Source organism: Caloenas nicobarica, chromosome 21, assembly GCF_036013445.1.
Source record: "Caloenas nicobarica isolate bCalNic1 chromosome 21, bCalNic1.hap1, whole genome shotgun sequence".
NCBI lineage: Eukaryota > Metazoa > Chordata > Aves > Columbiformes > Columbidae > Caloenas > Caloenas nicobarica.
In genome coordinates, this window is record NC_088265.1 from 2,891,550 (window position 1) to 2,911,954 (window position 20,405).

General features: G+C 57.9%; 2 protein-coding genes across 4 annotated transcripts; both read left to right on the plus strand.

Annotated features, from left to right (window-relative positions):
• Positions 1-102: 102 nt before the first annotated feature.
• PPM1J (protein phosphatase, Mg2+/Mn2+ dependent 1J) lies at positions 103-8,957 on the plus strand. 2 transcript variants are annotated; one of them, XM_065649273.1, is made up of 10 exons: positions 103-149; positions 2,029-2,155; positions 2,662-2,985; positions 3,508-3,620; positions 4,688-4,772; positions 6,279-6,397; positions 6,596-6,659; positions 6,841-6,948; positions 7,074-7,225; positions 7,489-8,957. In XM_065649273.1, the coding sequence occupies exons 3-10, from the start codon at positions 2,731-2,733 to the stop codon at positions 7,634-7,636; spliced, it is 1,044 nt and encodes a 347-aa protein (XP_065505345.1). In that variant the 5' UTR covers positions 103-149; positions 2,029-2,155; positions 2,662-2,730; the 3' UTR covers positions 7,637-8,957. The 2 variants fall into 2 exon arrangements, with proteins under 2 accessions (XP_065505345.1, XP_065505344.1); XM_065649272.1 differs by lacking the exon at positions 103-149 and adding an exon at positions 463-713.
• A 1,402-nt stretch (positions 8,958-10,359) lies between these two features.
• RHOC (ras homolog family member C) lies at positions 10,360-20,375 on the plus strand. 2 transcript variants are annotated; one of them, XM_065649274.1, is made up of 6 exons: positions 10,360-10,479; positions 11,688-11,760; positions 17,810-17,967; positions 18,626-18,746; positions 18,948-19,078; positions 19,547-20,375. In XM_065649274.1, exons 2-6 carry the CDS (start codon positions 11,754-11,756, stop codon positions 19,718-19,720), a joined length of 591 nt encoding a protein of 196 aa, XP_065505346.1. In that variant the 5' UTR covers positions 10,360-10,479; positions 11,688-11,753; the 3' UTR covers positions 19,721-20,375. The 2 variants fall into 2 exon arrangements, with proteins under 2 accessions (XP_065505346.1, XP_065505347.1); XM_065649275.1 differs by lacking the exon at positions 11,688-11,760.
• The last annotated feature ends 30 nt before the right edge of the window (positions 20,376-20,405 follow it).

A 20,405-nucleotide genomic window follows, 5' to 3' on the forward strand; every position in this document is an offset into this window, starting at 1 on the left:
AGGTGGCTCTGCTGGAGCCTTGGGAAGATCCAGCCAGGAAAACAACTGCTCATTTGCCGGCAAAGCACTGGAAGGGGAACAGCTACGCGTGAACAGGGCGAGCCCATCTCTCCTGTAGACGCATCTCTCTGCTTTTCCTCCTACAGCCGGTAAAAGACTTTCCCGCAGCTGCTTCTCGCGGGGCTGCGCGGCTCTGGCTCATCCCTCCGAGGCTGACAGCGGCGAGTTCCCCCCGGAGCTCCGGGCTGCGTTTGGGGTGACTCCTCTCAAGGGTTCTCCCTCCTCCTGGGCTGGGAGCCGGGTGGCTTGTGCACCGAGTAACTGCGGGGCGATGCGCTGAGCTGCTCCCCCGACGGTTTCCCCGCCGTTTCCCTCCCCGTTCCCTACCGGGGGGGAGCGGGGCGGGCCGTGGGGCGGAGCGGCGGGCCCAGCCGGGCTGGGCTGGGCTTAGCTGGGCTGGCCATGCTGCCGCGGGTGCGCGCTGCCGTGGCGCAGCTGGTGGCGGGGCTGGGAGCGGGGGCGGGCGGGCAGCCCCCCGCGGAGCCGCGGGGCGGCGGGGACGGGGGTTCGCCGGTGGGGGCTTCCTTCTGCCGGCCGGCCTTCCTGCAGCTCACCCCCGAGGAGCTCCGCCGCGCCGACGACCAGGCGGGCCGGGCGGTGCAGAGCCCCCGCGACGGCCGCCGCCGCCTGCCCTGGAGCACCGGCTACGCCGAGTGAGCGGGACCGGGACCGGGGGGGCGGTGGCGGGGGTGCCCTCGGGCCCGGGGCTGGTCGCGCTCCGGCTGGATCTTTGCAGCCCGGAGACGGGGGCGGTGGGGGGGGTTGGAACTGGCAGCGTTTGCACCAGTGTGGGATCCTCGGGAGCTAAACTGGGTCGCAGGCAGGGCGGTGAGCGGCGAGCTGCGGCTGGTTCTGCAGATGGGTAGATGGCTCTGTAAATGCCTGCTGATTTGTTTGTGCTCTTACCCATCCCTGGGGGTTTCAAGCTCTTATGTCTGTTTGTTTGTTTGTTTTCTGCGCGGATGTGCATAATACCCAGTGTTGCTGGTGGGGAACTGACACTGAGGGGTGAAGGAACTGCTGTGGTTCTCGTTGAATTCGGGGGAGGAGGGAATTGAAGCTGCCTGGGGAGTGGGACCTGATTTCGACTTCTCTTTCGAGGGCCCGATTCTCTTCTCCTTTCACTCTCTGTTAGTTCCATCCTTTACTGAAGGCAAGCTGTGAAGGTCAGGCTTTGAAGGCCACCTTTGCTGCTCAGTGCTGTCAGTCTACTCATGGATCCCTTGCTCAAGCTGATGTCCCCAATATACTAGGGAGATTTTTGAGATGTTATTTTGCCCCAGGATATACTGAGGTAGGAGTACCCGGAACAAATACCACCCTCTGTTCAGCAGTAAGACTTCTCTTTTGTCTCCTAATACTTCTTTCTGTAAACCGCTTGAAAAGTACACGTGGAAAAAACTCATCTTGTTGTGCATGGTGACAGCTTCCTCCTGTGAGTGGGTTTTGCACTCTAGTCCTGAAATCTGCTGTGCCAGCATAGGCTGTGAAAAGCTGATGTGAATCTTTTGCAGAAAAGTTCTGCTGGTTTCGTCTTCATTGACTTCTCCTCTTCCCTGAGGCACCTGCTCCCTCTGAGAGGTGATGGGACACAGATGAGGCTGTAATCTCTTTGCTGAATGTCCAGGAGTCCTGGCTGGGGTTGTGTGTGTTGAGGCTGATGCAGGGGTTCAGGCAGTTGCTGTGTTTAGGGCTTGCAGCAAAAAACCAACAGATTTTCTGGTCGCCTCCCTTGGTGGGTGCCTGGATGGCTGCGCTCCCCTGGACCCAGCTGTGCTGGTGGGAGTGAGCACTGCCGCTGGCCCCAGATCAACCTCTGCAACTGGTCTGGGACATCTCACCTGCGAAGAGCATCCCTGGAGACATGGGGGCACAAATGGGGGCTGCGGGGGTGAGGTGTTGCAGGGTGGCCTTTGTTGGAGCACAGTGTGAAAGAAAGAGCCTTTATATTTTGTTTCCTCCTGGCAGGGTGATAAATGCGGGGAAGAGCCAGCACAATGAGGACCAGGCGTGCTGCGAGGTGGTGTTTGTGGAGAGGAGACCCAGCCCAAGGGGCCGGCTGCCGTCCAGAGAAGGCAGCGGGGAGCTGCATGGGGTGAGAGCCGGGGACACAACAGGGAGGATGCCCGGTGGCAGGACATGAGATGGGGCATGTGGTGACGTGTGCCCACCACTGCTTTCCCAGGGATTCTCTTGGTTCCTGGGCTAGTTGTGGCCATCGTCCCTGCTGGACCACACCAGGGCTGGCTGGCTAGGGAGGCTGCTGGCCCGCATGCCCCAGAGGGCTGCAGAAGTGGCTGCTGCGCTGGCCTTGTCCTGCCTCCCCTTTGGAGGAGCCGGCTGCCAGAGACGTGCTGCTGGCAGCACAAGGTGCCTGACACAGCGCTGGGCTCGAGCCAGGGACCAGCCTGGCTGTCTGTCCAGTCTGTTATGTCCAGACACTCTTGATCAGCTGCCACATCACTCCTGCCTGTGCTGGGACCTGCAAGCTGGAGGCAAAGCCCTGTGCTGCAGTTCTCATCTGGTGACTCCAGCTGCTCTGAATTCCCATCCCATCTGCTTCCTCCCAGACTCACTTAACCTTCCATTCTCTCCCCACAGGACAGGAAGGGTTTTTATTTCCACTACTGGGCCTTGTTTGACGGCCACGCAGGCAGTGGCGCTGCTGTCATGGCATCCAAGAGGCTCCATCTGCACATCTGTGAGCAGCTCCGGGACCTTGTGGACGTCCTGCAAGACCCTTCCCCACCTCCCATCTGCCTCCCGCATGATGTGAGGACCGGCCTCGCGGAGCCGAGCCGGGTGTCCCTTGCAGAGTGTGATGGGGAGGTCCCCAATGATGCCACACCACGGTTTCACCTGGAGAAAGCAGTCTCTCACGAGAGCCTGGTGATCGGTGCCATTGAGAATGCCTTTAAGCACATGGTGAGTCCCTGCCTGCGGGGACACCCACGTGTCCCCTGGGAACATCTCTCCCTGTCTGCATTGGCTTGTCCCTGCTGGCAAAAGGCAGCTCTGCGGTGAGGACGGGGGTCTTGGAGAGGGCACTGCATTGCTCTCCTGTATTTTGGGGTTCAGGATGCAGAGGCTTTGGGCTCTGGACCTGTGCAGGTGCAGATTGCTTCATGGCACTTCGTTCCAGCAATCTCAGTTGCTCCCCTCCTATCTTGCTCTTTCCTTCCTGCTCTGCTGCCCTGGTGAAACCACATCCCCTGTTACCCTGCAGGACCCTCCTTCACCCTGGTCCTGCAGCTGTTCCTGGGCTACATGGGGAAAGGCGCCAGGGCCCCGTCTGGCTGCTGCTCCCCACCTGGATTGAGAGCTTGGCTTATTCAGCAGCCGAGGTGCTGCCGGAGCAGCCAGGCGCTATTTTGGGCTGTTGCAGCTTTGCTTTCTGGTGTGGGGCCACCTGCCCTCCCTGCCTGGAGCTGATCTCTGTCTCCCCAGGACGACCAGATCGAGCGGGAGCGGGTGTCCCAGCACCTGGCTGGGGGCTGCTGTGCCCTGGCTGCCATCTACCTCATGGGCAAGTTCTACGTGGCCAACGCCGGCGACAGCAGGTACAGCCCTGCCAGGCAGCCCCTGCCTTTCGCCTGGTAATTGGGGGGCACCTTGGTAGAGCAGGGCGATGCTGGGGGCACAGCTGGTGAGGAGCACCTGAAGCTGGGCTGTCCTGGGGAGGGCAGAGCCACCCCCTGCCTGCACACCCTCGGGACAGCGTGTCCTGCCGTGATCTCTGTGTTTGCCCAGTGCACAGAGAGGGCTGCAGAATCACCTCCCAAAATCTGGGATTTGCTCCCCCGGCAGTGTCCTGGCTCCTTCCCGGATGGCTCTGGATCATACACTGGCCCCAGCTGCAGGTGCTGGCCTGGGCTGTAAGCTGGGGAGTGAATATTGCCCTCAGCAAGGCTTTCAAAAACGTGCAAGAAGTCATTTTAGGGCACACTTCATATTGGTGAACTGTTTCAGGAGAAGGACACACAAATCTATGTGCAGACAAAATCCCAGGAGAGCTTGGAGCCCAAGTATTTTGACTGATACATGCATTTCCTTGGGTGTGTTTATGTATTTGCAGCTGGGTGTGTTCACACAGGGCAGCATGTGGGGCACCCGTGTTGGAGATCCTCAATCCCACCATGACCTCTAGAAACATCTCATAATCAGATGACTCTTTTTTTTTTTAACACAAGAAGCAACTGGAGCAGCCCCAGCAGCGAGCCGCGGTGCTGGCGTGTGCTGGGCACTCACAGCTGTGTCCTGCTACTGACGATTTCTGCCTGTCCCATGTGCAGCCCCCCTCTAAAGGAGGGTTCGCCACCTTTGTGCTGCTCCTTTTCTAACCATTTCCTGTCCTTTTGGTTTGCTCTGCTTCATCCCCCTCTGCCCCACGCTTCTCTTCCATTTTGCTCTTCCTCCCTGCCCCTATGCCATGCAGGAGGGAGCTGTGCCCTGCCTGCTTGGGGGCTATAGGGGGGTTTAGCTGCAGCAGAGCCATTAAACAGCCCGCCACCTTGGGGCAGGGAAGGGGTTTTACAGCCTGAGCAGGGAATCGGCCCTGTAGAGCCAGGCTTAGCTCCCCCACCATGTCTCCTTTCCTCTAATCTCATCCTTCCATGTTTCATTGCAGGGCCATTATCATCCGTAACGGGGAAATCATTCCAATGTCCAGGGAGTTTACTCCAGAGACAGAGAGGCAGAGGCTGCAGTTTTTAGTAAGAAAGACCTTTCTTCTAACTTAATTCCTGCTGAGCCACCTCCCAGCCCCTTCCGATGGCACTTGTCCATCCCAGCCAGCTCGCTGGGTTGAGGAGAGACTCTGGGACATGGGAACCTGCCCTGGCTCACTGGCATGGGGGCATCTTGTGGCTTGTGGCGCCCCAGTTTGCTGCGGGGTCAGCGTGGGGGGCTGTGCCTGGCCAGGACTTGGGGATCCCGGGCTCTTGCCCTGGGGCTGGTTTGTTCCATCTTGTCCTGCTCCCACAGCTCTGCTCCCTCACATGGTCGAAGGAGCCGCAGAGCTCACACCAAGCTCTAGTTTCTTCCCCAGCTGCTCCCTGGGGACGCAGGGAGCTGACGTGTGCCAGCGGGTTTCTAGTTTTTCTTCCTGAAAGCTCTCCCTCTCCTGCCTGGCCTGGACACCCCCGCCCCGTGCCACACAGGGAGACTTTTTAAGGTCATAAAGACCTCTCTGATGGCAGTGCAGAGGAGAGACGTTTGTGTTGGAGGAGGTCTTGCTGGATGTGATTTCCTGGCTTGCAAAGTACTTGGAAAAACACTGAGGCGCGCTTTTTTTTTTTTCCCTCGAGTCTATTTTTGAATGACCGAGAGGAGGGAACTGCTGCGGGTGGGATCCTCTCCAGCCGCTGCGATGGGCAGGGGGCCAGGCACACACTTGCTGTGCTGCACAGTGCCCAGGCCATGGTCACGGTCCCCCCCAGAGCAGGATGGGGCTCTCCATGCCTCTGCACCAAACCCTGCCCTGTTCCCCAGGGCTCTTCTCCTTTCTTTCAGCTCTTTCTTCCTCCATCTGCATTTTCCTGCTCTCCCTATTCCACGACCCCTGCACGCTGTGCAGCAGGAGGCTCCGGGGCTGCTGATGCTGTCCTGGGAAGGGGCTCAGTGCTGCTTCTCATCCCCCATCACAGTTTCTGGAAAGACCCATTGGCTCCTTTCCTTGGGCAAGTGCTGCACGTTGTGCTGAGCCTGGGGTCCTGGGAAGTGGCTCGAACTCCTCCTGAGCAGATTCCATATTCTCTTGGAATTCGCTGCGTTTTGATCCCTTTCAGAGATCCTTATTCCCCAAAACTCCCCGTACAAAAGCATCACCTTCGTGCTGGGTATTGGTGTGGCGCTCCCCAGCTCTTGTCTCCCCTCTGGATGTAGCACAGATGGGTGGTTTGGAGCTGCTTTACTACCACCTGTTTGAGTTGCAGCAGAGCAGCCGATCATATAATCATAGAATGGTTTGGGTTGGAAAGCACCTTCAAAGCTCATCCAGTGCAACCCCTGCCATGAGCAGGGACATCTCCACCCAGCTCAGGTTGCTCAGAGCCCCATCCAGCCTGGCCTTCTCTGTTATTCCCATCACGAAATGCCGTAGCCGAGGTCCCAGCAGGCTGGTGGGTCTCATGCCGCGGTGCCTGGTGAGGCGATGCGGGCGCTGCTGCCGGGATCCTGCTTTCCCAGCCCCGCGGCTGAGCCACCACGTCTCCCCGCAGGCGTTCCTGAAACCTGAGCTGCTGGGGAAGGAGTTCACCCACCTCGAGTTCCCCCGCAGGATCCAGCCCAAGGAGCTGGGGAAGAAGATGCTGTACAGAGACCAAAACATGAATGGCTGGTAACACCCCCTCATCCCCCAGCAGACTGCGTGCCTGGGGTCCCAGCTCCAGCATCCCCTCCTGTGGGACAGGGGCTGTGTCACGCTGGGTGCCCAGGTCGTGAAGGGACCTTGTCCCAGGGGATGCAGTGTCCTGAGTGGGCAGGTGCTGGAAGCCTTCCCCTGCTGACACCTTGTCTCTGGCTTATTTTTAACCAGGGCTTACAAAAAGATAGAAGAGGATGACCTGAAGTTTCCACTTATCTATGGGGAAGGCAAAAAGGTGAAGTGCTGTGATAGGAGCTGTGTGGGGGTCGCTTCCCACCTGCCCTTGCCAAGTTGGGGGTTTCCAGCCTGTTTTTGCTATTCGCTGCTGCTGTTCCAATGCCACCGCTTCTCAACTGGGAATGGAGGTGGAGATGAAGCAGCTTAAAAGTTTTCTGTTGATTTTTGCCGTTCTCCAGGCTCGGGTGATGGCCACGATTGGGGTCACACGAGGCTTGGGAGACCATGACCTCAAGGTGTTCAGCTCCAACATCCACATCAAGCCTTTCCTGTCCTGTTTCCCCGAGGTGAGCCTGGCTGCCCTGGGCCCAGGGGTTCCTGTGACAGCTGGAGCTGGTTGGGGTGACCAGATCTGTGGTGGCACGAGCCTCCTCTGCCCCTCGCTGTCACATCTTGCCCTGTTGCTTGCCAGGTCAGGGTTTACGACCTCACGCAGTATGAGCACTGCCCTGATGATGTTCTGGTCTTGGGCACCGATGGGCTCTGGGATGTCACCAATGACAAAGAGGTGGCTGGTGTGGTGATGGAAGTGCTGACAAGCTACGAGCCCAACGACCCGTGCAGGTGAGCTGAGAGCAGGTGGAGGACAAGTGTGTCCTGCTCTATAACGTCTTCCTTGCTCCTTGGAGCAGTGTCGTGGCCACATGTCCCTTGAGGCTGGTGCTGTTGGTGTGATGCTCCCCTGGAGGTATCTGAGCTCAGATCTCTCCAAGGGACCCTTCCCTGCACCTCTAGCTCTTCCAGCTACCTACCAGGGACTGCAGCATGCTGCTCCAGGGGATCCGGGGGCTTTGGGGTCACTGCTGAGCTGCTGTGCCTGTCCCCAGGTACACCATGGTGGCCCAGGAGCTGGTCGTGCGGTCCAGGGGGATGCTGAAGGAGCGGGGCTGGCGGCTGGCCAACGACAAGCTGGGCTCTGGCGACGACATTTCTGTCTTTGTGATCCCTCTGGGTGGCCCGGGCAACTACACGTGATGCCCAAAGACCCCGGGGCAGAGGGGCTCACTTTGCCTGGATGGAGGGGAGCAGGGTGCCGCTGCTGCCTTGGGGCCACCTCTCCTGTGAGTGCTTGTTTCCTGAACTGACTGTGAGAAGAGTAAGAAACCTGGAGCCTCTGTGCCCCTGCCCGGAGCATCCATCTCCACTCGCTGCATCCCAGCCCTGGGTGGAGATGGAAAGGCCTCATCCAGAGAGCAGGAACTGGGATTGAGGGATGGTGGTGGTTTTTTTTTATGCTGCCACATTTTTTCATTGCTGTGAAAAGCCCCAAGTCCTTCCTGGCTTCTCGGTGTGTCCTTTGCACCTCACCCCAGGCTTGGGTGTGCTGGTTCCAAGGATGTGTGATGGCCATTGGGCTGGTGGGACACTCGTACCTGGAGAAGCGTGTCCTTGCTGCTGCCATCATATCTTCTCCTCCTGCCCTGTGACACTTGCACCAGTGACACTGGCCCCTCACACCTTGGTCCCAGCTGTGTACCTTGTTTTAGTCTGTGGTTTGGGGCAGCGCTCGGTCACTGCGCACACTGAGAGCCCCTGGGCAGGAATGAGCTATTGCACTGGCTGTGCTACGGGTTCTTCCCCCACCCCTCTTCATGCCTTGGATCACTGCTGTGTTTCTGGAGCCAATTATTTATTATTAACTGGAGAGCTGAGCTGGAAAAATGTCTAAATCCTTCCTTGGTGTGGGGAGTCTGTATGAATATATGTCTGTTTTTGAGCGGTTCTAAGTTGGCCACTGCTGAGCAGCAGTTGCACACAGAGCAGCCCTATTCAGCCCAGCTTAACAGCTTAAATGTGCTGCATGGATCTGCTTAGCTGAGGGCTGGAAACCCAGAATAAAAGCAGCTTGGTTGTGACTGGGAGAGGAGGACAACTCTGTCCTTTTTCTTAATACAGCTGGTGCTGAGCAGAGCTGTAGAAGCAGTTGATGTCTGCACAGGATCTTATTTTGCATCACACATACCTCTGACCTGGAGGATGCATTTCCTGGACCTCTGCAGAGTGCTGAACACTCCCAAAACATGTAGGATGGTCCCATCCTGGCAGCGGGGTGATGGGGATTGCTGGGCCATGGTCCCTTGTTTTGGAAAAGCTCTGTGGCACTTGCCGTTTGTGTCCTGTTGTCACTGGGTGCAGCCAGCTCTTGTCAAGTGTCACCTCTGGTGAATGTTGTTTGTCTCTTGTAATCAGTGAGATGTAAATAAACTGGGTGCGTTTAATGAGAAGTGAAAGTTATCCAGCAAGATTTTAACCTATTGACATCTGTGCTGAAGAGAACAGGGAGTGACAGTGGGGCTGGGAGTCTGTCCTTGCATAGCACAGTGTGTTTAAATAAAGGTTTTGCCACTTGCGGTCCCACTTCAAAGTCTTTCTTGCAGAGCTCCTGCAAAGAAGATTTACCTAAAAGCCAATTAGCTCTGATTAATTGATGTAGGCAGGCTTGGTAGCAAACAGGCCCAGGCAGAGCCATGTAAGCTACTGTCCTTCTGCCCTTGGTGCTGGCCAGACCCCTTGGAGCATCCATCCCTCCTGTGCCCATGGGGACTGGGAACTGCTGCCAGATTCTGCACGGTGCTGCTTGGGTTTGCTGGTGGCTGGCACAGGCTGCCTGCTGGAAGCATCCCTGCTGTCCCCCATCCCCTGACTGCCACCTGGTGCTCCTGATGCTCACACCTGTTTTTCTCCACAGTGGTTTACACAGCCCTGTTCCCCTGGCATGATGCTCTTTGTGCCGGTGGCTGAGAACTGGCTCTGCTTTTCCAGGTCACTGCCTGGGAGCTGCTGGATAAAGCAAGGAGGCAGATGCTGTTGTATTTAAAGCTTCCTCTGTGGTTCCCTTTTTTTACTAAGGAAACATTTCTTTTGGACCCAGCTCCTGGCTTGGGGCTTGATAAATTAAGAAAAATTGTCTCCAAGCCCTTAAAATAGCAGCAGTTTATGAGCCCGGGTCTGGGCCAGGACCCTGGGGCTGCCTCTCCCTGGCAGGGACCCAGCCCTGCAGCTGGGGTGTTGTGGGAAGGAGCAGCCTGGTCCTCCTTTTCCTACAGCCCAGAGCAGGAAAGGAGACCCCAGGGTGTCACCTTGGTGTGGGGCACGGTGTGTCACAGTCCTCCTTTATCAGTACCCCTGCAGAGGGGACTTGAGATCCTGGCACAAGGCACGTCCCTCACACCCCGGCTGTTTCCGATGGTGGGAAACAGGGTCTTCCCCAAGGAGCGGAGCAGCCGGCTGGGTGGCACATGGGGGATGCAGGAGGGGTGCGATGGGGTTCGGCTGCTGGGATTTGCTTCCGCTAGTGGTGGCTTTTGGCGTTGCCGTAAATAAAGCTCATGGCGGGGAGAGGTGTCTCCTCGAGAAGGGCTCCCATGGTGATGGTAGAGGATTCCTGGCTAGGAGGCAAAGCACGGAGTGGTCTTTGCTATTGGTCCTACCTGGGAGGGGAGTTTGGGAGCAGCAGCTCAGCCCTTCCTGGCAGCTCCGGATGCTCTGGGAGCCGAGCGCCGGGATCGCCCCCCATCCTGCCTGGCGTCAGGAACCTAAAATAACGAAAAAAAACAAACAAACAAACCCCCTTCCGGGAGCCCAGGCTGGCTGCGGCCCCACGGGGGTTGCGCGGGGAAGGGGCACGGCCCCGGCCCCGCCCTTCGGCTCGGCTCAGCAGGGCTCGGCTCAGCTGAGCGCGGCTCGGAGCGCTCCCGCCCCGCCTTCCGCGGGCGGCCCCCGGACGGGGCGGCACCGCCCGAGCCGCTGCGGAGCCGGGGCCGGAGCTGGGACCGGAGCTGGGACCGGGACCGCGACCGGGGCAGCGGCGGAGAGAGGTGCGGGCTGGGTCGGGCAGCGCTCGGGGGGCGGGGGCCTGGGGGGCTGAGCGGTGTGGGGGCTGGGGGACCCTGGGGTCAGTGCTGGGGTGGAGGGGAGAGGGGGTGCGGGGTTACTGGTGGGGTCTGGGGGACCCGGTGTGGTCAGGGGTTACTGGTGGGGTCTGGGGTTACTGGTGGGGTTTGGGGTTACTGGCACTGGTGGGATGGGGGGGTCAGCGCTCGGGTGCTGTGAAGGAGCTGGACATGGGAGGTGGGTGCTCTGGCCGGGATGGGTGGGGTGCAGTAGGGTGGGGCGGGATGGATGGGTGGGTGGGGTCCCTGGGTGTGGGGTTGGGATGGGCCAGTGGTGGTTTGGCCACCACGGGTTGTCCTGCAAGGGTGGCCTTGAACTGTGGGTCCTGACGTGTGGCTACTGCCCAGACAGGGGTCCCTGCTGTCCCCCAGCTGGTGACCGACCTGGGCTGGGCTGAGAGCCTGGGGGCTGCTGCCCCGTCCCACCGTCCCCCCTCACATCCCCCCTCACATCCCCCTGCTCCAGTAGCGTCCTCACGTGCGGCCTCGGTCACGGAGTAGCCGTTCTGTGTTTTCTTCAGAAAAAGGAAAAAAGTTCCCTTTGCTTACTGCTGAGCTCATTTTAAAACATTTATATTAGGGGGGCTTGCGGAGGGGAGGAGAAATAATTGTGTAATGTCTTAGGAGCAAGGGAGCATTCCAAAACCATGACTGCGCGGCCCTTTCCAGCACTAACAATCAGGCAGCCAAGTCTTCCCAGCAGCAACCAAACCCCCTAAATCCACCCTCAGTCTCTCGGTACCCCCTGGGAAAGCGGCAGCGTGATCCCAGGGGCCGCTTTGTGGGGTTCATCTGCACGGGGGGTGGGCTGGGGACGGGGACCCGGCTGAGCTGAGCTCTGCTGCATCCCCAGCAAAGTGATCAGGTTGTGAAACCAGAGATGAGGAGGCTTTGGCTGTCTGTATTTCACTGAGACCAGTTGCATTTTATTTTCATTTTTCCAAGTGCTTTTTGGTGTCCGCACAGTTTTAATTTATGTTCAGCTCCTCCTTCTCGGCTCCAAGTAGTATAGCTAAAGGCTGTGTGGGATTTTATGGACCTTAAATTGAATCCATGTTCCTGACAGCTACAGCTTCTCTAGGGAAACAGGTTTTTTTAAGTGGAAAATAAGCCAAGTCACTGTCTTCCAACAGGTTATCGGGAGCATTTAACGAGGCTCACCTCCTAACTTGCTGTTTACACTGGAGAGGCGTATTGACATGAAAAGTAAGGAATGTATTAGCAAATATTGATTGGCTCTGGGGCAGCAGCAGTCAGGCTTTGCACAAGGACAGGCATCTGCTGAGATTGTGGCATGTTATTTGGAGCTTTCAGCAAGACACTTGTGCGGCCGTGAGTGCGGGAAGGCTGTCGCTTCTGTGGGAGGTAAAATAAGAACGTGGCAAGATGTCTTTTGGAAAAGGAGACGAAGGGCAGGCGGCGTTTTCCCACAAAGTGCAAGCACTTGTGGTTCAAGCCTTGTCTGGGCTTTAAAATTCTTCTGTTCGAAGTCCCTTTCTCTGTGTTTGCTTGTGGATGTTTTTGTGGGATTTAGCAACGAAAACAAGCCGCTCTGCTCTGAGTCTGGATCGGGGCAGTTGCCCTTCACTGCTGTGCTGGAGCGTGCTATAAATCCAGGCTGCCTAAAGAATAGCTCACAACTTTAGAAAAAAAATTGTAAGATCTAAAATCACTGAGTTTGAGCTCCTATATTCATGATCATTTGGATCTTGCAGGTCTAGGTCTTAAGCAAAAGCTTCAGGCTGCTTTCCCGGGGGGAAATACAGCTCCTGTCCTGGGTGTTCGGTGCTGGGTGGATTTGGCAGCAGGGCAGGTGGGATGGGAAGGCTCCAAGCAGCGGGTGCTGGTGTTGCTGGTGGGTGTGGGTCGTGCTCTGGGTGTCAGCGATGGTCGGTGGCGTGAGCTGGACACTGCTCTCAGCTGAAAGGCACAGCTTGGCCTGCCCAGGGGGTGCGTGAGCCTGAAGTCGCAGCTGCTGCTCTGCCAAAACCGGCGGCGCTTTGATGGGCTCGAAGCTGCGATCAGCCCAGGAGCTCGGAGCCTGAGTTCTGCCCTGGCCGGCGCATTTCCCTTTGGCATCGCTCTTCACTTCAAGCCCTTTTTGGAACTTGCTTCTATATAAGAGTCCCTCTGATACCCGAGCCACTTGCCAGGACACTTGTCCTGTGCTGCTGTGACTTAGACGTCTCAGCAAATTAAGTTCCCCTTGATGGGTGTACCTGCCAGATTTTCATCTGGAAGTTCACTTTCTTTTTGATTGCACCAGCTGTGCCAGCAAGTCCTACCAACTTAAAACTGTTTTTGTTGTGAAACAGCACTGCAGGGCTTTCTGCTGGTTAATTCACAAAAATGACCCGTGTGCCTCTGTCATTCTGTCCCCAAACACTTTCAGTCTCATTCCAATTACTTTACTTTGGGGGCAGCTGCTGCCTTGACACACACTTTTGGGGGGGGTCCCTGCTTGTGCTGCTTGCCCTGTTGGTGGGGTAGGAGGGGAGGTCCCCCCCATGCCCTGGCAGCTCGGTTGGTGGCCTGGGGGTGGCCAAAGTGGCTCTTGTTTGCCCGGTGGATGCTCTGCGGGGTCCTGTCCTGAGGTGCCCTCGCCTGGCGTGCCCGATGGCAGCAGCCCTGTGCACACACACGGCCATGTTTAGAAGCAGAGACAGCTCGTCCCTGGCTGCGCTGGTTAGAAAACATCTTCTGTGCTCCCTGCTGGTGTTTTGTGCACTCTGGATGCTGCGAGCTCCCTTGGGTCTCGTCTGTGATCCATGTTGCACAGCCTGAGGTTTGTGTCTGGAGGGTTTTAAAACCCAGTTACATGCCTCGTGGCGGTTCTAACCTTGAGCCTGGTCTGTTTTGCATTAGCCCAGCTCCTTCCCAAAGAGGAGTTAAATCAAAACAGTCCGACCAAGCACTTGGATGCTTTTGTTTGTTAAACCATTGCAAAGTTTAGCTGAGCTGAAGACACAGCAATGCCAGGAAGATCTGTCTGTTGAAGGAGGTGTTTTTTCCTTCTGTGGTTGTGTTTTGGTGCAGGGGGTTCTGGATGGGTGCCTGGGCTGTGGGGTGATGGGGCTGCACGTACCAGGCTGGCTGTTCCCTGAGCTCCAGTCTCGGGGGAGCAACCAGAAAGCTGCTAGGACAGAGAAATATTTTCTCATCATCTGACAGGCAGCCTGTAAGGAGATGCTTGGTGACAGCTCTGCAAGGCAGGAATCACAGAATCATGAAACAGTTTGGGTTGGCAGGCACCTTCACCCATCCCACCCCTGCCACGAGCAGGGACATCTGCACCAGCTCAGGTTGCTCAGAGCCCCGTCCAGCCTGGCCTGGGATGTCTCCAGGGATGGTTCAGCCACCACCTCTCTGGCCAACCTGGGCCAGGCTCTCACCACCCTCGGGGGCAAAAATCTCTTCCTCATGTCCGGCCTGAATCTCCCTCCTTTAGTTTCAAACCATCGCCCCTTGTCCTGTCAACACCAGCCCCAGCTCTGTTCTCCTGTCTCTGACCAAGATCACCAGGGCAATGCTATCGCTGCATGAGTGCTGCTGGAGGCTTGACCTTCCTTGCTCCGCTCTCCTCTGCTCGTTAGGGATAAGGGCGTTTTGTTCATAGTGGGACTATGAACCCCCGGGGGCCGTGGGGAGCTGGGGGTGTCCCTGTGACAGGGCTGCTCCCAGCACGGCTCAGTCCCCACCAGCCCTGCCTGCAGGGCTGTGCCTCTGGCCAGGGCTGTGGGCAGAACAGAAATTCATCTGATTTTGCTGATAGGCGGCGTGACAGGTCCAGCCAGGGCGCGGCCGACAGCAGCAGCGCTTGGGAATTTCTGCTTTAGAACAAAACCCCTCTGTTGGCTCAGGGAGCTCAAGTCTCGCCAAAGAACTTTGTTGAAAGGGTTCTGTCCCTTGTTTGAGCCTTCTTCAAAGCGTTACCGTCCTTCCCTGCTGTTTCCTGAGATCCCGCAGCAAGACACTGGCTGACGGCCGCATCCTGCTGCCAGAGGAATTCCCTATTTCCTGCTCAGCAGGAACTTCACATTTTGAGGCACAAAGCTGGGGGAGGCCAATAATGCAAGGGCTGTCCTGGAACCCTGGCTGGTTTTATGGTGATGGCTTTAGAATAGCTGCTTGGAAAGCAGAGCAGAGCAATTTGGCCTCATTTTACCATTTCTTGGCATGCTGGAGGAGCTGCCTGCTCAGGATGAAGCCGGTGTGGTCACCGCGGGCACTGCTGGGACTGGGGCACAGACCAAACCCGGCGCTGCTCTGCGGGAGCTGCCAGCACAGTCGCTGCTCCCCTGCGTTATCTCTGGGCACGGGCATCTCCAGTGAGGCACCTGAAGTGCTGCTGGTGCTCCCAGCCCGCGGGTGCTGTCTGGGCCGGGTTGGATTGCCAGCCTGGCTGGGCAGCCTTTGCTGTAACTCGGGATGTTAATGCTCAGCAGAGTTTAAAATCTGAATTTCCGCGTCTGATGTGAGCGACTGTGTCCTTTTAATCATTTGGCCTGCTAGCACTTGTAGCAAAGCTATCCTCCTCAAACCGTCTCCGTATTTTCCACTCTCTTATCTGCTCGCAATCTGGGAACAGTGCAAGGTCCCAGGGACTGGCCTCGTCCTGCTGAGTGACAGAGCATCCCTGGCAGAGGAACTGATGTCCCCCGAGCAGAGTGCCACCGGCATCGGGTGCTCGTGTCACGCTGGCTGGCTCAGGGGACGAGGACACGGCCGGGGCAGCCCAGCCACCCACTGCGGAGCGTGATGCTCGCAACCTCCTCGTCCTGCTTGCTTTGCACGCCAGCTCTACATTAGTAATGGGCTATTTCTGGGCTGCTCTCGTGAGTAATGGAATGAACCGTACTGTGATTTTGGGTGGGGACGGTGCCTGTGCCCTCTGAGTCACTGCTCAGCATCACGCCGGGCTCGGGAGCCGTCCCGGGGCGGGGTGGACACCGGAGGCCGTGGGAAGGAGCTCTGGGTGCGGGGACTTTGCTCGGTTTGGAGCCGGGACAGCGTGCAGGCGGGGGGGACGGCTGCATCACCGGGCCGGGACACTCCGGTTGTTGTTGTTTAGGTCCGATGTCCAGCAGACTGGGCACGGGCAGATCTCGCTGTCTGTCTGTCTGAAGCGGGCGTTTGTCTCCCTGGGTATCCTCTGTTCTTTGAGCTGCAGATATGTCTCCTTCTGTGTTCTGGGGATTAGATAGCACTGCAGCCCACACCACCTTTCTTCCTCTGTATGTCTTTGAGATACGGAGCCGCAAGGCAGCAAGTCACATTTTGCTGTGGCAAAGGAACTTTCTAAGTAAACAGACTTTTTTGGCCCACGAGCTCTCATTTTTCCGTGCTGCGGAGGTGATGGCTGGAAAGAGGACGAGCCTTTGGTCAAATGAGAAGCATGGTTTGCAAGGGGGGTGATGCATTTCTTATGTCCCCAGGGATATGCTGTCCTCAAGAGCTGAAGAATCCTCTCTTCAAGTGGGCAGGAAGCAACAGACTCCTCCAGCCCTTTTATCTGGCTCCATCACACACATATCATGTCTCATTGGGATGAGTTTACTATTTTTATTAATGGCTCCACAGCACTCAGCAGCCATGGACTATTCGTGCTTTGGCTTGTGAGCCAAAGTGCATGTCACCTACAAAGATCTGGGGCTACGGCAGAGTCCGGCCCAGATTTGGGTGAAACCTTCTCTCTCCTGCCCCAGCCGCACGGTGTGTTGGGCAGTTGGAGTTGTGAGAGCTGTGGTGGTCCCTGAGACTTCCCAGGCGTCTGTGGGACAGCCTTGGGGACAGGGTTTGTGTGGCAGCCCTGGGGACAGCCCTGGGGACAGGGTTTCCTCCAGGCAGGAGCTTAGCACTGACCTGCTAAGTATGCAGATGAGAGGAACTCTCCTCAGGCTGCTTTTGAAATGCAAGTCAGCCACTGAGTCTAATTTCTTAATCCTTCTCTTGCAGCTAATTATGATGCAGCCTTGCTTGGGTTTTTCTCTTTTCCTTCTTTTTATTTCAGAGGAGGGTGTGGGTGTGATCACTCTAGGAGGGGACAGGCACTGGGCTTTCGTTAAGGCTCCATGTGAGTGTCCTGGTGAAATGCAAAGTTTGCCATGTCCAGGCCTTCCCAGCATGATCCCAGTGCAAACTGGTCCCAGCACTTGCAGCTCGGCGCATTCATGTAGGTGTGAGCATCCTTCCCGCACGGTTCTTTCCTCTGCATCTCCCTGATGCTTCAAGCACAAACTGTCCCTTCCAAGCCCGCCACGCTGAGCACAGGGGTTTGGAGAGGAGCAGGACTGGCTGGAGGACATGGAGCATCCCTGCCTTCCTGAGCAGTTTTCTGGTCATCTGTCATTTCCCCCAGCGCTCAGAGCAGCCTGCGCCCTTCCAGGGATTAAACCCTGAGCTGTTGGTGTGCGTCTCACCCGGGATTTCTGCAGGGACAGCGAGCGGGTGATGTGCTGCGGGTGCACAGGGAGCGGGTCGAGCTCTTTGGGGTGAAGCATCTGAGGAGCTGGGGATGGGAAAGAGATTCTGGACCAGGGGTTGGGGAGGGACGTGATCCCAGCACCGCCGATTTTCTCGTGCCTTGTTCAGATGCCATGGCAGGCGTTTCATGGCATTGTCCCACGCCATTCCCAGGCTCGGCTGTCATCTTCTTTTGAAACTCAAGGATGCAAAGGCATAGTTTAACTTGCAGGACTGTATCCTTTTGACTTGGGGCAGAAAGCAGCCTGCTTTACTGCAAGGTTTCAGCTCTGTTGCTGAGTGATGTCTGGCAGCTTCTCCTGCTGCCGGTGCCAGCATCAGCTCTCGGTCGTTATGTGGCAAAGGCTCCTTTGTCAAATGGGCTGGGACGGGGCCAGCCCAGTGCCGGGTGCCAGGCGTGCAGGTTGTGCTTGCCCAGACCTCTGAGAGCTCGGCTTGGTGTGTTCCTGCTGCTGATCGGATTACTTGGGAGCCGGTGAGCATGCCCGGGTGAAATCTGGAGTACAGGGTCTGCCCTGAGGAATTTATAATCTGAAATTTGGGAACAGTTTCTTCCCCAGAGGGCTGTGGGGCATTGGAACAGGCTGCCCAGGGCAGTGCTGGAGTCACCATCCCTGGAGGGGCTGGACAGACGGACATGAGGTTCTCAGGGACATGGGGCAGTGCCAGGGCTGGGTTATTGGTTGGACTCCATGATCTTGAGGGTCTGTTCCAACCGAAATGATTCTATGGTTCTCTGCTCTGTCCCACTCCCCTACTCTTGTCCCCCCAGCGATGGCGGCCATCAGGAAGAAGCTGGTGATTGTGGGAGATGGTGCCTGTGGAAAGACGTGTCTGCTGATCGTGTTTAGCAAGGACCAGTTCCCCGAGGTCTATGTACCGACTGTGTTTGAGAACTACATCGCCGACATAGAGGTAGACGGGAAGCAGGTAAGAACCGTCACGGGGTGCTGGAGCTGTCCCTGTCCCCTCAGCCCCGCACTGGCGGTGCCGCCACCTGGTGCTGCCACATGGGTTGGTCCGCACGGCTCAGACGCACCCGCAGCGCCGGGGGAGCCCCACGGTTCCCACCTTTCTGGATCACCCTGAACCTGCCTGAGTTTGAGAAAGACTGTATCACAAAATCCCGGGCTGGCTGGGGTTGCGGGGCCCTCTGTAGATCCCCAGCCCAGCCCTGCTCATGCAGGGTCCCCAGAGCAGATCACACAGGTCGGTCCAGGCGGGTTTGAATGTCTCAGAGCAGGAGACTCCACAGCCGCTCTGGGCAGCCTGGGCCAGGCTCTGGCACCTCCCAGCAAAGAAGTTTCTCCTCGTGTTCCGATGGACCCTCCTGCGTTTCAGTCCGTGCCCGTTGCCCCTCACCCTGGCGTTGGGCACCACTGAGCAGAGTCTGCTCCATCCTCCGACACCCACCCTGAGATATCGATCCCATTGATCAGATCCCTCTCAGCTTCTCCAGCTGAACAGCCCCAGCTCTCTCAGCCTTTCCTCGTCAGAAAGATGCTCCAGACCCTTTCTATAGCTATAACTGAGTAAGATAAACCTGCTCGCTGCCGTCCTGCTGAGCTGCATCCCTCTCCCGTCGCAGGTGGAGCTGGCCCTGTGGGACACGGCGGGACAGGAGGACTACGACAGGCTGCGGCCCCTCTCGTACCCGGACACGGACGTTATCCTCATGTGCTTTTCTATTGACAGCCCCGATAGCCTTGGTAGGGACCAGGGCACGAGGGGGGGCTTGGGGCTTCTGCAGGACTGGGTGCTGCTGCTGGCCACCCCCCCGGTGTTGGGAATCCCCCATGTGAGCTCCCCCCTTCCCCTGGGAAAAGCCCAGAGCTGATTCCTGCAGGTTTGAGGAAGCTGGTGGGGAAGCAGCCCCTCAGCTCAGGGGGGTCCACGTGTGCTCCTTGCAGAGAACATCCCCGAGAAGTGGACGCCGGAGGTGAAGCATTTCTGCCCCAACGTGCCCATCATCCTGGTGGGGAACAAGAAGGACCTGCGGAACGACGAGCACACGCGGCGGGAGCTGGCGAAGATGAAGCAGGTGGGGACAGCCCTGGGGACAGTCCTGGGTCCTGCTGCCTTGGCCAGCATCTGCTTCTTCCTGTGCCACCTCGCTGGGGCTCCCCTTTCATAGAATCAGAGAATAGTTTGGGTTGGTGGGACCTTCCCAGCACCCCCAGTGCCCCCCCTGCCATGAGCAGGGACATCTGCACCAGCTCAGGTTGCTCAGAGCCCCGTCCAGCCTGGCCTGGGATGTCTCCAGGGATGGTTCAGCCACCGCCTCTCTGGCCAACCTGGGCCAGGCTCTCACCACCCTCGGGGGCAACAATTTCTTCCTCGTGTCCAGCCTGAATCTCCTTCCTTTAGTTTAAACCATCACCCTTTGTCCTGTCGCAACAGGCCCTGCTCAAAAGTCTGTCCCCATCTTTCTTTGCCATGTGAATCCTGGGCTGGATGCCCCAAGGGCAGTCACTGTGCTTTTCCCAACCCTCTTTTTAACACTTTCCAGGAGCCAGTGAAGCCCGAGGAGGGCAGGGACATGGCCAACAGGATCAATGCCTTTGGCTACCTGGAGTGCTCGGCCAAGACGAAGGAGGGCGTGCGGGAGGTCTTTGAGATGGCCACCCGTGCGGGTCTGCAGGTCCGGAAGAACAAGAAGCGCCGGGGCTGCCCGCTGCTGTGAGCAGCCCGGCGGGCCAGCAGGCAGCTGCCTGCGCCCGCTGCCTGCGCCCGCTGCCTGCGCCCGCGGGGAGGGAGCGCTGGCAGACGGCCGACGTGGGACCTCACGGTGCCAATACCTGCCCCCAACCCTCCGCGCGAGAGCTGCCACCCGAGCCCGTGGGGTGTCCCTGTGTCACCCCAGGGCTGTGAGAGGCCAGTGCCTTCAGTCCCTGCTGCTCGCTGTGGGCCGGGTGTTTGCGTAGCTCTCCGCGTCGCCCCGTTTTGTACCGATCTCCCTGGTTTCTCCTCTCCCATGGGGATTGCTGCGGTGTTCGCTCTCCCTCCCCGGCTCCCGGCAGGTGCTGCAGAAGCAGGAGGTGCCCCTGGCTGCTGCCCACAGCTCGTGTGCAGGGTCTGCTGCACCCTCGGGTGCTCTGCCCGCTCCCCTTGGCCGTGTGGGCACACACCGGCTCTTTATACAGACTTGCCCAGGGCCGTTTCCAGCCCTGTCTGTGTGCAGAACTGCTCTGCTCCCGGGACCTGCGCTGGGGCAGCGCCTCTGCCCAGCTCCGCCAGTAACGCCTTCTTCCAGTGTGTGTTGGTCACGGACTTTGCACCGGTAAACCGAACTGCCTAACTGGGAGAATAAATGCAAACTGGGATTTCAGTGATTGTAACTCTGCTTGCGTAGCATCCTTCCGGCTGTC

Excerpts from the sequence above, each read along its gene's own strand:
- PPM1J (XM_065649272.1), top strand. The coding sequence starts at position 463 with ATGCTGCCGCGGGTGCGCGCTGCCGTGGCGCAGCTGGTGGCGGGGCTG. Across the intron at positions 2,986-3,507 it reads AGAATGCCTTTAAGCACATG|GACGACCAGATCGAGCGGGA; the intron begins GTGAGTCCCTGC and ends CTGTCTCCCCAG. Across the intron at positions 4,773-6,278 it reads GGCAGAGGCTGCAGTTTTTA|GCGTTCCTGAAACCTGAGCT; the intron begins GTAAGAAAGACC and ends GTCTCCCCGCAG.
- RHOC (XM_065649274.1), top strand. Across the intron at positions 18,747-18,947 it reads TGACAGCCCCGATAGCCTTG|AGAACATCCCCGAGAAGTGG; the intron begins GTAGGGACCAGG and ends TGCTCCTTGCAG. Across the intron at positions 19,079-19,546 it reads AGCTGGCGAAGATGAAGCAG|GAGCCAGTGAAGCCCGAGGA; the intron begins GTGGGGACAGCC and ends AACACTTTCCAG.